Raw genomic sequence first — 17972 nt, forward strand, 5'->3', positions numbered from 1 at the left:
CATAGAACCTTGTGCATATTAGGCAACAACCCTCCCCCCTGATTTATATCCCTAGCACCATGGTATCACACATGTCTCAAGCAGTCATGCAGATTTTTAAATCTGCCTTTAAAAGAAACTTTTCCTTCATGGGACCAAGAGCATCTTCTCCCATTGATGTCAGACAAGGCTACCCTTTCTTATGTATACAGTTGGAGCCATGGGTCTTTCCATGTGTACTCCTTGGTTGGTGGTTTAGACCCTAGGAGTCTTGGGGGTTCTGGTTGGTTGATATTGTTGTTCTTCCTATGGTGTTGCAAAACCATTCAGTTCCTTCAGTCCTTTCTCTAACTTGTCTATTGGGGACCCCATGCTCAGTCTAATGGTTGGCTGCGAGCATCTACCTCTGTATATGTCAGGCTCTGGCAGTGTCTCTCAGGAGACAGCTATATCAGGCTCCTGTCAGCATGCACTTCTTGGCATCCACAATAGTGTCTGCATTTGATGACTGTATATAGTATGGATCCCCAAGTGGGGCAGTCTCTGGATGGCCTTTCCTTCCGTCTCTGCTCCACACTTTATCTCCATATTTGCTCCTGTATTTTGTTATCCTGTCTAAGAAGGACCAAAGCACCTACACTTTCGACTTTCTTCTTCTTGAGCTTCATGTTGCCTGTGAATTGTATCTTGGGTATTCCGAGCTTTTGGGCTAATATCCACTTATCAGTGAGTGCATACCATGTGTGTTTTTTTGTGATTGGGTTACCTCACTCAAGATGATATTTTCTAGTTCCATCCATTTGCCTAAGAATTTCAAAAATTCATTGTTTTTAATAGCCGAGTAGTACTCCATTGTGTAAATGTAACACATTTTCTATATCCATTCCTGTGTTGAAGGACATCTGGGAATGTGAGGGCCTGGAGGCAGCAGTGGGTGGATGGGTGGAGGCACACTCTCATAGAAACAGGACGAGGGGACATGGGATAGGGGATTTCTAGGGGGAAATCGGGAAAGGGGATAACATTTGAAATGTAAATAAATAAAATATCAAAAAAAAGAGGCAGGAAGAAAGAAAGAAAGAAAGAAAGAAAGAAAGAAAGAAAGAAAGAAAGAAAGAAAGAAAGAAGGAAGGAAGGAAAGGAAGGAAGGAAGGAAGGAAGGAAGGAAGGAAGGAAGAAAGAAAGAAAGAAAGAAAGAAAGAAAGAAAGAAAGAAAGACAAAGAAAAGAAACTTTTCACTTCCAATAGGGAAGGACAAGACAAAAGAGAAGGAAGTGCTGATAGCCAAAAAAGCATTCTTTATTTCAGAACATAAATACTTTCATTTGGGAGTCCACAATTCTGTATGCAAGTAGACAGCAAGCAACAGTGTTTGTAACCTGAAGGACTCAGCCTAGTAACATATTAGTTACTCTACTTTGTCTACATGCAGAAGCACACTTCATCAAGAGTGCACATAAACTAGATTTAAGTTCAGTCTCTTTGATTCAAATTGATGTTTCTGTTACCATTTGTGTCATGCACATAAGATATAAAAGTATTAAAAGTAGAATGTTTTGAGTTAAAGTTGTTAATTTTTTTAAAAAACTCTTTTCTGGGACTGGAGGGATGGCTCAGTGGCTATGCCATTGCAGAGGACCAGACACAGTTCAAACCATCTACGCCGAGGCTAACAACCATCTGTAATTCTTGTTCTATAGGACTCTGATGCATTCTGATCTCTGCCAGCACACGGTACACACATGGATGCAGGTACAGCACTCAGACACATAAAGTATCAAAAAGAGAAAACTCTTTTCTCTCCTACTTGTTTCGTGCCCTAGTCTTTGAGCTCAGTGATTATGCAGTTCAGAATCGGCATGACTCAGAATTGGTTTATCAGACACCGTTCTAGAAAACAGTAGTTTCATAACGATTTGTCAATTAGTGCAATGCACCAAAATTACATACCTGACAACTTCAGAATTCAAAAAATTAAAAAAAAAAAAGTAAAACGGCTTTTAAGGTATTTTCCCCATAAATTACATCCAAGTGAGCCACAGTGCCACAGGAGCTTCTTCTAAGGTCCCACTCAGGTCAGACACAGACTAAAACATGGTATGAAATTCCCCTACATTTACATTAAACTGCTTGTGAACACTAAGCACATGGCATAGCCTTCCTTCCTGTGCTCTGGTTAACCAGTTTTGCTTCCTCTCCTCCAACCCCAAGAACACAGGTCTACCTTTTGATGCTAATTCTTCTCAACACAAATGAACTTGGTACTGGCTCCATCCCTTCCTGGTCCCCACTTTGCATTTGACATTTACTAACAGACGTTTGCAAGAGAAGCCGGTGACCTATGCTCTGCTTTCTCAGATGATCTGAAGTGGCTCTGCAACAGGTTCTCACTTTCGGGAAACTTTGACCCATATAAACGCACATCTCTTCCCCATACGTCATGGGCGGAGATCAAGATGCTGTATTCATGTAAGCTGATCTTTAGCATGATAGTCCTAAAAAGAGGAAAAGAAAATGCTGTGCTAGCTCAATGATAACTGTTTTAAAACTCTTAAGGAAACATTAATGTATTGCAATTAATTAATGTATTGTAAAGAAAATGTAATGTGTTGTAGCATCTAAGTACTTATGTACTGTATTTGAAAGCTTGCTAATGAAAGCTAAGAAAAGAATCACCCTAAATTGTTGGTGTCCTACTCTCCAGAGACCACGAGATATTTCGCTATTGGCTCAACAATTTATATTTTAATATTTTCTGGCAGGTGAATTAAAAGTATTACAGTGGGAAGTTCATCGAGCTGAGGCTGTTGCTATCACTCTGCAGGTAGGAAGGGGAAGGGGCTCATGGTGACGATTCCTTGTTGATCACAAAGGGGAAGGTCAAAACAGACACTGGGGTTAAAAATAAAAAGGTTGGGGTTAAAACCTTTGACTAGACACAAGGAACATAGACTGGCTAGTAAGGTCAGGACTAGCAGGCCCGACAGCCAATGTCCTGGGGGAATGGATAAAGTCTAGAGATGATGTGTATGTTGACATGAGTGCTACCATGTCAAAAGACCCCAGTGTCTCAGACCCACAGAAATGGCAAGGCCTTCCCCTGGTCAGAATATAGATGGTGACAGTGTGTGAAAGTATCAAGTATGGCTTTCTCCTCTGGGATATCTGCAGCCTTAGACTGTTCCTCTACAAAGAGACCTCTTACCAAGATTAGCTAACCCACACCTTTGTTAAGCTATGTCACAAGCATGCTGAGTTTGCTGGATGCTGGAACATCTTCATCAAAGCACGTGACCTACTCTATCCAGCTTTTCTGTTCCTATGTCTGTTGTTACATCATTCCAGTGTCCGAGTCAGGTCAATCCCTTGCAGGTTGCAGCACTGCAGGAACATAAACAAGGCAGTTGTCCTTCCCTATAGTCTTGCTTGTGTTTCAACTGTGACAGACTAAAATGTAGGTAGTACATCTTCTAATAAGAAGTGTCCATCTAATTCAGAAAGGAGACTGCCCCATAAGCAAAGACCTAACATGAAGTAATAAGGACAGTCGCAGCTACACCTTTGTAGCTTTGATTGAGTTTTCCCTCTGAAATGATTAAAGTGCAAACTGATCATATAGAGGCCACAATTTAATTAACAGCTGGCAATATAACTACGATATCAACGACGAGAGGGCTATCAGCTAACAGACAGAAATCAAGGCCAGTAGCTAACTAACAGAACTCAGAGATGAACAAAGCTGGAACTCTGCAAGTACTCTGGATAGAGTGGGCAGCATGCAAACAGGGCATGATCATTCCCGTGATTGAAGCAGTAAGATATGCTCAGAGTGTGTTGTTCCTCTATTAGCATGGGCCATGATACCCTAGAGAACTGATCCATCTCAATAGAAATGATCACAGTCTTTGTCAATTTCTGTTGTAAATCCTATAAACAAAAATGAAAAAAAAAACACTTCTAGACAGATATTTTCAGGGCTTTTTCATTCTTGGGAACCCCTCCTGTTTTCAGGAGTTTCCCCTTTGATTTGTCACCTTTCCCCATCTTTCCACAATAAAGCTTGTTAGTTTTACTCCCACATGAGTCTGTGCCATTACTATTCATCTGAGACAACTCAAAAGCCACTGTTGATTTTTTTGGTGAGAGTTGAGTTTCAGACATTTTAAGTCCCTGTATCATACACAACCCTGATGAGAAAGCTCCAGTTGTTCTAATATAACTCCACCAGAACCAGCAAAAGAGTAACGATTCCTAAAGAAGCCAAGAGTATTGGCTACATCCAAGAAGAAATGGCTTTCACTTCTAGCCAGGACAACACTGACAAGCCATGACCACAGGCTCTGCATCCCTGATCTCTCTCTCTCTCTCTCTCTCTCTCTCTCTCTCTCTCTCTCTCTCTCTCTCTCTCTCTCTCTCCTCTCCCCTCCCCTCTATCTTTCCTTCTTTCTTTCTTTCTTTTTTTTTTTTTTTTGTATCCTGTCTCCAGTTGTTCTAAGGTGCTTTTAGACTGCCTTACACTCCATATTTGGGAGACAGCACTGCTGGTATACCTGAGAAGTGTGCCGAATAACACACACGGAAAAAAACAAAACAAAACAAAAAAAACATGTGTCTTAGTTCAAAGAGTTTATAGGCAGCAGGTCCCACTTAGATAAATTTTACTACTTATTATCCTACAGACTTTACTTCACTTTTTTAAAAATCAAAATTGCTTTCTATAGACCAACTAGAAATTCACTTAAATGTATCAGCTCTGTTGAAGACACACAAACACATACACACACACACACACACACACACACACACACACACCCCGAAAGGGTGGAGGGAGAGAGTGTGCTTGGAATCAACCTAAGTCTTTATCACATGGTTATTTACTTGAGCATACAGGTAATGAACAGCTGTATCACCAGAACAGAGTTTAATGGATGTTGAAATAACATAGAGCATGATTGACAGGTGAGAGTACAATACAAGCACAGCTAACAAGGAACTTCGAGCTGAGGTGATACCTATGTGGAATGTTTAATGAGGTGTAGCAGGAGATAAACATACAGAAGAAATGTTCCTTCCCCATTCTCATTTTTAGAATTTTAGACATTTGCAGAAAATACAATCACAGATCTATAGATTTGATCCTGAGATTTCTGGCCTTGGCATGAATGTTCAGGCAGAAAATAAAAATTGAAATGGGCGAAAATAATGAGAGTCTCACTCACTCTGTTTAGAGATGGAGTGGGGAGTGGCATAGGATCCCAGCACCAAGAGCTCTCCTCTGCACCAATACTAGGCATCTCTCCCGCCTCACTGTCACTGCTGAAGTGAGAAGATGCGTATGATGCTATGTTTTATGATCCTTTAATGGTTTGAAAACAATTTTAATTCTCTCTTGGGCAAGCTCCCAGAGGCTACAGAGTAAATGAAGCAAATAGGAGGTTTTGTAGTCTATCAAATTAACATATTAAAAGCAACCCAATAATTATATTCTGTCGGTCTATATTCTTACTTGATCTAAGAATTCTCCACTTTTTACATGCATGGTCAGTATAATAAATATTTTTGTACTTTCCTGGCCAGCATTAGAATGAGCAGACATATTATTACATTATTTAACCTATTACTTTCCTCTTGTGATGTCTGTTTAGAAGTTGAACACTACTGATTGAAACAAACAAACGAACAAAAACAAACCTCTGATATAAGACCCCAAAAATAACAATATAAGAACTTAAAGGTCACTGCTGCTGTGAGATGGGATGTGAGCTTCACAGTCTATCTGTACTTTCCCACTAAGCCAGGGGTTCATCTTGGCGGGTAGAGAGAGGATTGTGAAACAAGCCAATTCAAAAGGTCTGCAGCAGCCCATCAAAAGCGACTCTCTTCCTCTTCCACTGCACGATGAAGGCCAGGGATGAATTTCAAAATTTGTTTCCGGACACTACCCCGTCTGCTTTTCCGGGGCAGGGTCCCAAACACGCTTGAGTAATTGCTCTCCCACAAGGGAGAAAAGGACCCACTACTAGTGACACTGATGCTCCGGTTTCTCCTGGAAGAAGCATTCCGCAGAATCTCGTCTCCATCCTTAGAGTGAAAGCACTCATCGTCGGTGCTGGTCTGCCGGCTGAAGGCACCCCGGATGGAGTCCTCAGACATACTGCTCCGGTAGCCGTCCTCACTGTCCACTGTGAGGGAGCTCAGCCAACTCTTACAACTGCTCTCACTGGACAGTCGATGCCGGTCCAGGAGGGCTGGACTCGGCCCCAGCAGATTTCCAAACAAGGACGACTCGTCGAGGTCCATGTTTTCCAAATTTGGGGAGTTTGCTGTGTCTCCTACAATACAGAGAAGAGTCTATTGTGAGTTGAATTCAACCAGCAGTCCCTACAAGAAAGCACACCCAACTTCAAAGAACTCAAGAGAGGAAGGACATATTCTCTGGCCCAAGTTTTCACTTGCACAAATAAAGTTAGGAGGGTTAACCAAGCTAGCACCCATGGACTAGCTATAAGAAGGTCATGAAAATTATAACTTAGAATACATTTAAGCAAGATAATCCATGCCCATAGCTTGGATCTAGAATGTACTCCAGAAGGTTTGCATGGAGATGCTACTGGGAGATGGTGAAAATTTTAAAAGTTGCTACCTCCCGGGAAAATTTAGTCTTGGATTAAAACTTCTGTTTCTTGCTCCGTTTTCCCTCACTCTCTAGCCACTAACAGCAATTTTAGTCTGCTGAGTGTTTCTGCCACGATGTACTATCACAGGCCCAAGCCAGTTTATTATGGACTGAAACCTTTGAACACTGAATCAAATAAAACTTTTATTTTTTGTAAGCTGACTTATCTTAGTGGCAGAGAGGACTGTACTTGACTTGAAATCAGTTCAATGCAAATGACACTGAGACAGTGTGACTCTGTGAACCTCCAAGTGCTAATGTCTTAAATTGTGTAACCCCGGAAACTTTTATGAAAATGCTCACAGAAGGGAGGTCAAAATAGATGCTCAGAAAGTTCTTCTCTGGTTCTTATGATCTGTCTCTGTAAAGAATCGGAAGCTTATTATAAAGCTATCTAACTTATATGGGGAAAACAGCTACAAACCAGAACATGTGCTTATAAAAGGTTTATGGAACCAATTATACCTTCCAGTCTCAATATCCCAAATTTCCTCTGAGAATGGCTGAATGTTTTAGGATGCTGCTGTGCTTAGAAAGCACCTCTCTCCTCAGAATTCTAGCTGCTTGGCCAAGTTTTCCTGTCAGTGCTTTATAACCCACAAATGGGTTCCCCAAACGGAAGTATGAGTCACATTCTCTCCTGCCCACCTGTTTCTCATTGCTTGGACAGCTAGTGTGCTCAGAAAACCATAACTGAGAATGTGAGTCTATTTAAAAAAAAAAAAAAGGTACAGGTTGCCAAGTCCTCCAAAAGGCATCCTGTGTTAGTTCTCTTTACTCTGTTCTCCTGTGGCTTTGGTTGACAATGTAGAAAGAGACTGTTCTGCCTCCATTTGATCTATGAAGCCAAGCACAGCCAGTTTACATCTACATCATGCTTCCTTTCTGCTACAACTGGGTTGTTTTGTCTTTCGCTGCTGATAAATCCGGATGGAAGAGCAATTGCTTTATAGACCCCCGTGTCCTGAGTACTTCCTCTAGTTCTAGGAAAAAGCAGATGAATGAAGACCTCTAGTCCCTCAAAAAATGTGTACCAATGTAGCTCCTGATATTAGATCTACTTAAGACTATTCCTGTCCATGTGAAAACTGTATGCTGGGCTGTTCAGAAACCTTCAGTAGTTCAGCAAAGGCTTCTGAAACACTCCACGTCTATGAAAAGCAGGAAGTTGAATAAGGTTTCAAGAATCTCTCTCTCTGGCCCATTGGTCGTGCAAACTTTATCTGCCTCAGTACAGGGGAATGCCAGGGCCAAGAAGTGGGAGTGGGTGGGGGAGCATGTGGGGGACTTTTGGGATAGCATTGGAAATGTAAATGAAATAAATACCCAATTAAAAATTAATTAATTAATTAATTAAAAAATAATCTCTCTCTCTCTCTCTCTCTCTCTCTCTCTCTCTCTGTGTGTGTGTGTGTGTGTGTGTGTGTGTGTGTGTTTCAAACTTGTCTAGTATAAAGTGAAAACCAAGTCTCTAAACTGTTAATCAATGCCTAAATAATAATTAAGACTATAAAGGAACTTTAGAAGACAGAAAAAAATAAAAGACTATAAGATACAAAGTTGAATAGACTTTGGGATAGATATTTGTCAGAAGACATGAAATTGGCCAAAAGATATATGAAAAATATGTGGCATCATTAATCAACTGAGAAGCACAAATAAAAACAGGATGAGAGTCATCTCACCCCTGTAAGATGCTTACACCAAATAGATACAAGATAAAAAAAAATCAGTGGTGATGGGGAAAAATAAATTCACACAGTTCAGCTGCCATGGAAAACAGTACAGAGGCTCCACAAAAAAACAAACAGCAAACTGCCATATAACCCAGTACTGTCACTAGCGTATGGATATCCATAGGAAACAGGATCGGTATTTCAACAAAACCTGTGCTCGCATGCTCAGCTCATTCACAGTAGCCAAAACATGGGATCTGCAAAGATATCTGTTAACTGATGAATGTGGGAAGAAAATACTGCAGATGCATAGAGGAATTCCATTCACACACAACAAAAAGAAAAAAATTCATATTTGTGATGGCATGTATGAACATGGATGTGTTAAATGAAAAAAGCACAAGAACACAAATATGACATCATCTCATTACGGGCAGAATCTAGCAATGTTCTGATGGTTATTGGGGATAGAACGGTGGTTACCAGAGGCTGAGTAGCGAGGAGAGAGGTTTCCTGAAACCGTAATCCATGGGCACTGGTTACAATTAGATAAGAGTGTGGTGTGTTACATGGTAGGGTGACTACAGCTCACAAGTCTACTGTGACTTCCAAAATCTAAAAGGAAGATATTGTAAAAGCTTTTACCACCAAAGTAAATAAATAGATAAATAAATAAATGTCTAAGGAGCAAATTTATTTTGGCCACATCACATCATACACACACACACACACACACACACACACACACACACACACACATGTAATGATAGTCATGAATTTGTACAGTTTTTAATGGTTTTATGACTCGATTTTAAATTATTTTTAAGTTGAATCTTTTTCCGCCAAGTAGTTACCATTTGAACAAATATTCCAATTTCTAGATAGAGGTTAGATGAGATAACCTACATTCCAACCCACACAGCTAATGACTCCAGTAAATTATTTGTGCACAGTGTTCCCTCCTGCCAGCTATGGTGATGCATGCCTGACATTTCAGTGCTTGGGAGGCTAACGTATAAGTTTCCCTTGGACTACTTAGTGAGCATCAGAATAGGCAGGGCCATATAGCAGGACACTGTCTGGACTGACCTCAAGTGACACAGCAAAAGAGCAAACTAACAACTAGATTCAACTCCTTGCTTCAAAACAAGAGAGTACAAATACATCTTAACATAATAATCTTGTCTGTCTGATTTGGTCCTAAGATTCTCTGCATATATAACTAATGGAATTTGGAAAATGGTTGATGCTCTACCTATAAAGTACACAGCCATTTTCATTAAAATAGCTCCAGCCAGAATCATTTTCAGGAATATAACTCATTGGCTGATGGGGTACAAATGGCAGGCAATGTTTCCTCTGGCTCCTCTGCAATCTTTGGTTACCTCTTCCAAATGTGTAATTCCCAAGTCCATGCATGTTTTCAAAGGCATATGTAGTGTGTATAGAAAAGAGAGTGTAGCATGACTCAGCCTGCTCCAAGCACAGTCACTCCAGTATTCATCCCAGCAAAGCGCAGACCAGTAGCCTTCACTGGTGCTAAGCAAACTTTTACTCTAATAGTGATGGTCTGAAAATATTTGGAGGCAGAAATGCTGAGAGGGTGTGACGAGAATGCGGTTTCCTGCCAGGAAATTGAGCTTACCATGCAACAGGCGCTGTTCCTGTAAGTGCAGAGACCTGAGCTCCACCCATTTTTTCTTCAAGGTTTGCTGTGAGAAAGATAAGGGAGAAAGGTTCTGAGTCTTAGGAAATCCAAGGGGGCAAGGCAGGGGAGACTGACAGCCCTGACAGCCCCACTCCTCTTCTCGAGAGACTTCGGTTGAATTATAGAGGATATTAGGAATACTGATTTCTCACGGACCCACAAGTCTTCTCTTGAAAAAGAAGAAAACTGATGAAGTTCATGTTGTTTTATGTTTGAAAGTGTTTACTAGCCATAAGCACTTTGCCCATGAGTGATACAGATAGTGTTGGATAGAAACCCTAGAGTTTTTTTTTTATTATTATTATTTTTATTACGTATGAAACCCTAGAGTTTTAGGGCTAGATAAGTTACCAGATGAAAAATTTTGGACCAGTAACTAGAAGTTTGTAAATGCTTAGTAAATATCACCAACCAATAAGTCTGGGCTCTGAAACAAAATTTTATTTGACATCTATCTAGAAAATACTTAAGTGTCCTAACTTTGTTTCTTTGCTTGTTTGAAATGTCCTCTTATGTAGCTCAGGCTAAGCCAGACTCTTGATCTCACTATGCAGTTGAAGATGATATCGAACTTTGGATTCTCCCACTTCTAATTCCCAGGTACATGCTCCACCATGTCATTTATGAGGTTCTGGGAGCAATCCCAAGACATGATGCATGTCAAGCAAGAACTCTACCAACTGAGCTGTACCTCCAGTTCACCCCTTGACTTCAAAACTGCTTCTTCCCTTGGCTACTGTAGCAAACGAAAAGAATGTGACAAACGAAAAGAATGTGACCAGCATGAAAAAGAATTGACTATAAGAACAGTCACTCAGCACAGAAGGCCTGGCCTGGTCCAGCCCACAGGCTAGCCAAGTCAATGGAAGTCAAAGCCAAGTGAGAAGAAGCCATCTGGAAAGGCAGGTGTTCTATGTTCGCTCTCCTTCCGGCTTCCTGCCCCCTGCTTCACCTTGCCTTTGCTATTTTAGGTCCCGGTAGCAAGGCCACCATGTGGCCACAGCTCAGGCTTGCCAAGGACATTTATTCATAAGAAAGATGGCCTAGTTGGAAAAAAAAAAGCAATCCTCTTTATGTGCATTTAATGGAAGAAAATGGAAGAAGGGGAAGAAAATAAAATCTCAAGAACATCATTGAATGAATATGAGGAGGAGTGGAGATCATTCCTTATCCTGCAGAACACTTAGGATGCTCACAGCAGTATCTGAAGCCTTTCTGTGGCTGCCAATATTCAATCAAACAATGAAAGCAGTGAAAAGCTTAGCTCAGCTCATTTTCTAGTTGTCGGTGTTTTGTTTTTCTGGGTAGGTTTTTTTTTGTTGTTGTTGTTATTTTGTTTTGTTTTTGTTTTTGTTTTCCTGAACTGTAATATCACTTTAGAGTAGTTATAGGATGAGTGGCTGCGTCAGTGACTCCTCTTATTCTCCTATAACTTTATAGTTATGGGAAAACCAAGAACAGAAGCCTGTGTAGGTCGCATACGGACCTACACATTTCTTCTTTGCTCAAGATACTTATCTCCTCCAGTAGAATGGAGTAAAGGAAACAGGTAAGATGTTAGTCAAAACTAAAGACACAAAGACAAAAAATATTATCTTGCTGAATTTGGCTTTCAAAAGTTCATGGACAGAGCTTTTCAAATAGTTCACATTTGTGACTGAAGGTTTTATGATCCCTGATTTTCTAGTCTAGCCTAGTCACCTAAGTGTGATATGACTTATACTAAGGAAACTTGAGTGTAAAGAGCAGAGGTAACAAAGTGACTGTTTAAAAATCTGAGATTTTTTTTCCTGTTTTATTCAGGGTTGTTAAACATTTAGTCACATCTAAATGTTCTATATCAGATGAGAGTTAAAAGCATATGTGTATCTGGCTTCATGATACCACACTGACACTAGACATGACACATGGACGCTTGCATGGCAGTTGAAGGAATGATTGAATATTGTTAAATGAGTACACAAAAAACGGCTTCTTTAAACAACCCTAAGCTGTAACATGGTGAATTGGTTCCAGGTATGGCTCCAGGATTTTCATTCTACATAAGACAAATAGCAAGTATACCAGCACTTAATCTTTTTATTTTGCTCTTACGGATAATATGTCATCTAATTTTCATAACTTTGTTATAGGTTAGAAAATAAAATTTCATTGAAATGAAATACTTCTCAAAGTATATAATAGGCCTATCAAGTAACAGAGATACATTTAAAAGTAGCTCTTTCAACGAGTTCACTATCTGTGCTGAGCATCTGAAGCATAGGCCAAGATAAAGGAAATCCTGTAGTCAGAAAGGACAAAATTCCTCCAGCAAAGAGATTGGGGCTCTGCACAGTCTTTGCATCTTTGTGAATAGAATGCTCACATATATAGGATGCAAAATAAATGTCATCACGCAAAAGGGAAATCAACCTGCCTTTAGGCCAGACCTAGTCATTTCTGCCCTGAGGGATTAAGTACTTATCCCATAATTCCAAGACTGCTTGTCAGACATAAATATGAGGTGGTAAACAGAATGGAACTTCAAGAGCTGTCATGTTGAAGCATCAAGTGTTAGTTAGGAATTTAGAGTCTGAGGTAATACGTGTCTTCAAATTGTCTATTTAATACTAAGAACTCAGCTAAATGTCCTTGTTGAGAAATAAACCCTGACTGAATAACAGGTACTAAGAAAAGTAGACGGATAAAAGCTGCTTATAGCTGGAGGCATCTTGGCAAACAGAAGCACAGCAATGCTTCAGGACCTGAGCCACACTGGGCATTTGCTCTCTGAGAAAGGCAGCCAAGCTGCTGGACCTGGACCTGGAGGGGAAGCTTTGATGCCCTGTGTGGAGGGCTCTGCACAGCCATCCCATGGAGATGAAGCTAACTTTCAAGTCCACAGCATCCTCAGGTGCTCAGTGACAGGAAAGACAGTGAGCTGCTAATCAAGGCATAGATCTCTCCCAGCAACACAGAAACAAAAAGAATCCAAAACAGGCACCAAAATAAGAGTGCAATAAGTTCTGATGGAAAGATAAAAACCAATATTCATAAGCACAAAAATGTTTAGAGAAATATGAACAGACAGTTACAAAAAAGAGCCTCTTGTCAATAAAGTATAAATCACATTTAAAAGCTCATTAGAAAGAACACATTCTATATGGAATACAGGTAACAAGGATGCCACTGAAGTCATTATTAAGGAAGGCAAATCAAAAGTCCCTAACATATTTCTAATGGAAGTCCACAAGATAATGTGGGAAGTAATAAAGACAGTACACAGAGCCAGAGTCACATGTCTATAGATATAAAGATCAGAGCCAAATCTAGACAGTATGAATTGAGGTATGAGTCTGGACCTTATTAAGTTGTAGTAAAAAGTAGTCAGGAAACAGAGGGAAAGACACACAGGCATGTACATAAATACGCACTTGCACGCTCGTGAGTGCACACACACACACACACACACACACACACACCATGGAGGGAGGATAATGTAGTTAGAAAGTCAACAGGAAGGTAAAAAGAAAGCATGAACAGAATAAGTTAAAACAAGGATTAAAATGACAGCTATAGAAGAGATTAAAGTTTAAGAATGGAAGTTTTACAGGCAATCAGGCAATTATATAAATATATTTGAAAATTAGAATACTTTATTGACAGACACAGAACTTACTAAAACTGCTCCAGAAAGTCATCTGAGTAGCTTTACTAATAATAAAGAACTAAAGCCATGGTTTGAAAATATTCCCCCCAGAAAGAACCCCAAGTCCTGATGATTCAGATGGTATTACAAAAATTCTACCAGAGTTTTAAAAAGAGGAACAACCTAGCTCATGTCATATACTTAACACTAAACCTAAAAGGGAGCCTTAGAAACAAATATGTAGGTCATTCAAGGCTATTTTCACACACCTATGGACACTTGATCTTTGACAAAGAAGTAAAAAACATACAGTATAAAAAAGAAAGCATCTTCAACAAATGGTACTGGTCTAACTGCTGGTCTGTATGTAGACTGATGAAAATAGACCCATATTTATCACCTTGCACAAAACTCAAGTCCAAGTGGGTCAAGGACTTCAACATAAAATCAGATACACTGAATCTAATAGAAGAGAAAGTAGGAAAAAGCCTTGAACTCATAGTTTCTGAACAGAACACCAACAGCCCAGGCTCTAAGATCAACAATTGATAAATGGAACCTCATGAAAGTGAAAAGCTTCTGTAAGGCAAGGACACTCAATGGGACAAAATGGACAAAACTGGGGGGAAAAAAACCCTTACTAACCCTGCATCTGACAGAGGGCTAATATCCAAAGTACATAAAGAACTCAAGAAGTTAAACTCCAAAAATAAAAAAATAAAAAATAAATAAAGCAATTTAAAAAATAGGGTACAGAACTAAACAGAGAATTCAGAACAGAAGAATCTCATATGTCCATTAAAGAAATGTTCAAAGTCCTTAAGTCCTTAGTCATCAGAGAAATGCAAATCAAAACGACCCTGAGATTCCACCTCACACCAATCAGAATGGCTAAGATCAAAAACTCAGGTGACAGCAGATGCTGGTGAGGATGTGGAGAAAGAGGAACACTCCTCTATTGTTGGTGGGATTGCAAACTGGTACAACCACTCTGGAACTCAGTCTGGCAGTGCCTCAGAAAGTGAAAGAGCCTAAAGACCCACTAAAGGACAAAGTAAGGGTGCAAGATTATTTCCCTCACCTTAAGCACAGTCCTCACCAAGACGGCCCAGCAGAGAAGGGAACTAGATCCATTTTGTCCAGTTATTATCCTAGTAGAGCACTCCAAATAACATACAAACAACTTGGTAGATATTATGTGGTTTAACAAAGTGCTTGACTATTATCAACAGCATACAAACAATCTATGAATATCTATTCTCTAACCATAAAATATATTTCTCTAGAAAAAAAACTATAATAAAATGCTAAAGTACAAAGGACAATACAACAAAAAAACCCAATATGACCTGTATGTGTAAATTATCAGGTTTTGTGAAAGATGAAAAGAACAACAGCAAAAATGGTTAAGAAAACCTAGCAGCAAGAAAATGAAATACCATGTAATATTTAATACCTGAGGCACTGAGTTATCTATATAAAATGAAATGTCAATCAAACCTCTTGCATTTTCTCATGGAACTTGACAATTTGACAGATGATCAACAGACTAAGAACATTGCTCAGTTAGGTATCACTCTCTATTGCAAACTGAGTTGGAGATAAAAATCAAAATGGCCATATTAGAGAGTCTGAGATCAAATGTGGACTTACATGGAGACTTTGTTAAAATAAGAGTTTCACAGCAAGTCAGGTGCGGAGAAAGGCAAAGCACAAAAGAAATTATACTGGGAGAATTGCCTGTGCGCATGGACAAAACTCAAATTATCCCATACTTTATAGTATATGACAAGAATATCTCTGGATGAGTTAAAGACTTCAATATGAAAAAGGAAAAAAACTAAATTTTTAGGAAAAATGTTTTAATGTAGATGACTGACAACTGACCCATATTTAGAAGTTCTTTTATAAACAAATAAATAAAAAGTCTCCACAAAAGTAGGGAAACAAAACTTGGATCCCATAAACCAAAATACTTTCAATTACCTAGAAGACACTTCTTCAAAAGTAGCAAAGAAATATAAGGACTATTCTGGAAAGATTTAGTTATCATCATTTAATGAAATATTATGCAGTAATAACAAAGGCCCACAGAGGAGAGTTGAATGAAGGGGCAATGCACACACATCAGTGGACCACATTAGTATATGTTTTTGTTTCTTGTTGTTTATAATAACATCTCTTGTTATATATGTTTTAATTGATGAAATGCTCTGTAGTAAATAAGAGTCGGGAAGATGAGTTCTTAAGTAGACATTCAAAGTATACTAAGGACCTACTTATATTCTAGAAGAGAATATAGATATTGAAATTTTATATAGATTTCAGAAGCAGTCCTTTAAGTCACGAGTAATACAACAGTTTACAATAGACTGAAGATCCTAGCCAATGCTATAAGAGAAGAAAAGTAAATTAGATGAATAACTGAGCTAAAAGGCAAAACTTAAAATAAAAAGGATTATCCTTCTTTAGCTAGAGAATGTATTCGAAAACACATGAAGAAAATTATTCTAGAGTATATGAAGTGCTAAATAAAAATGAAAAACATATTCAAATGAGAGCCACAAAGATTTCAACTGTTCTCACTTATCTTATAAACAAACTTTAATTCCTATCAAAGTTTGGATAGAAGGGATTCTTAATGATTTTATTTTAAATAGAAATTAAAAATCATGGGGAATGGGCACTATGTCAAAAGTATCAAAGGTAATATTAGTGAGGCTTGCTAGTGAATAAATATGGTAGGAGGGAAAGGTTCTTGATAAAATGTAAATACAGTGAATTGTCCTCTTGAAATCAGTAATTTATGAGTGTATTTCATGAGAAAAAGTAATGAATTCAGACTGTTACCAAATACAAGTAAGTTGCTTGCCTGTAGTCAAGCTATCTCCGAGTAGCTGGCAGCTTCATTGTCCTGCAGGGGACAGTACTGGAAACTGGGAGGAGTCAGAGCACCTTCAAACTCACTCCAGAAGTGTCTGGAGTGCATAGCCTGGAAGGCTCACCAACATAGAGAACTGAAATTTTGAAAACCTTCAAAGAGGCATGCCAGAGAATTCATCCTGAGCTTTAGGCACTGTCCCTTGTGACCTTTTCCTTCCCTTTCAAGGTAGTAATGTGTTTGCCCATGAAAGCGGATTCAAGGACAGCCACAGTGTTAGTGGTAGATAGTCCATTTTCAGAATGGCGCAGAAGGAAAAGAGGCAAAGGAGACTGGGAAAGCAGAAGTGTGGGCCCGCCAGCTCTCTGCAGCACTCAAGGCTACCTCTTCCTCTGTTTTGCTCCTTCAACAAAATGTAAATCAAGAGTGATCACAGGTGCGTCAATGACTAGCTCTTCAGGTAATATGCCGTCCCGCTGGCTTTCTGAGCCCCATAGACTCTGAATGGGGAAGGAAGAGGGTGATTTACACATTTTCACAGTCTTAGATATTCCTACAAAGGTAATTCTGTGGTCCTTGACCCGTCGGTAGCTTAGATGCATCCTGACATTTCCCCTTCAAGGGCTATCTCAGTTTTCAAGATAGATCATTATTCTACTCACACATTCATGGATGAAAACTGACGTGCTGTGTTAAGTCAAGTTACCTTTAAAGTCTGCAGTTTTGCTTCAAGTTCTGCTCTTCTGTGAATCATTGTTCCATTAAGAGTCTCTATCCTGTTTGAAGAGAAGGGAAAGGTGGGGTAAACAACAGAACTATCCTTCAAACAGGTACCATCCTTAAGAAGCCCTGCAAGTGGAGAGTAGTCTATACCAGAAATGCAGCATAAATGTCACCCTTTCTGAGGCTCTTGACTATGGAGTGTGGATACTTGAGTATCTGAACCTATGCCAAATTTCTGAACAACAGTGGGGAATAAGAAAGGGGGAAAGAAGCCTGGCCAAGTGTGGAGGGAAAGATCCTGGCTAGTTATAAACCATAGCTCATTTTCTAGAAGGCACTGTGTGCTAATGGCACTATGGCACTATGGCACTAAGACACTATGTTGCTATCCACCAGAATCTACTCTTGCCTGGACAGGCTCAACAATCTCAGTTATTTGGTAAACATTCACTGGGAATCTACTATAAGCCAGGTTGTATGTCAATAAAAAACAAACAGTACACAGGATTTCAGCAACAGTGAACTCGATGTGTTATTTCTTGAAACAGGGAAGATTTTCTGCAATAATGTATGGCTATTTCATCAAATGAAATAGTTTAGTTTACAAATGGCCATCTAGAATAACTGGTTTAACAATGTTCTTCTCTTTCTACATCATAGTTTTCTAAAAATAGAAGGTTTATTCTCTTTGGAGTCGGTTT

At 39.3% G+C, this 17972-nt stretch overlaps 1 protein-coding gene across 3 annotated transcripts in view; it reads right to left on the reverse strand.

Moving 5' to 3' along the window:
* Positions 1–1256: 1256 nt before the first annotated feature.
* Positions 1257–17972, reverse strand: part of Cytip (cytohesin 1 interacting protein) — a 66411-nt gene continuing 49695 nt past the window's right edge. For 2 of the 3 annotated variants that reach the window (XM_006498012.4, XM_006498013.3), the window contains exons 7-9: positions 17255–17324; positions 9977–10043; positions 4836–6311 (exon numbers count right to left, since the gene is read on the reverse strand). In XM_006498012.4, the coding sequence (XP_006498075.1) occupies positions 5845–6311; positions 9977–10043; positions 17255–17324 (604 nt within the window). In that variant the 3' untranslated portion in view covers positions 4836–5844. Of the gene's footprint in view, positions 6312–9976; positions 10044–17254; positions 17325–17972 lie in introns of all 3 variants that reach the window. The other variant, NM_139200.4, reaches the window with a different exon arrangement.

The sequence above is a fragment of the Mus musculus genome, chromosome 2, assembly GCF_000001635.26.
Source record: "Mus musculus strain C57BL/6J chromosome 2, GRCm38.p6 C57BL/6J".
NCBI lineage: Eukaryota > Metazoa > Chordata > Mammalia > Rodentia > Muridae > Mus > Mus musculus.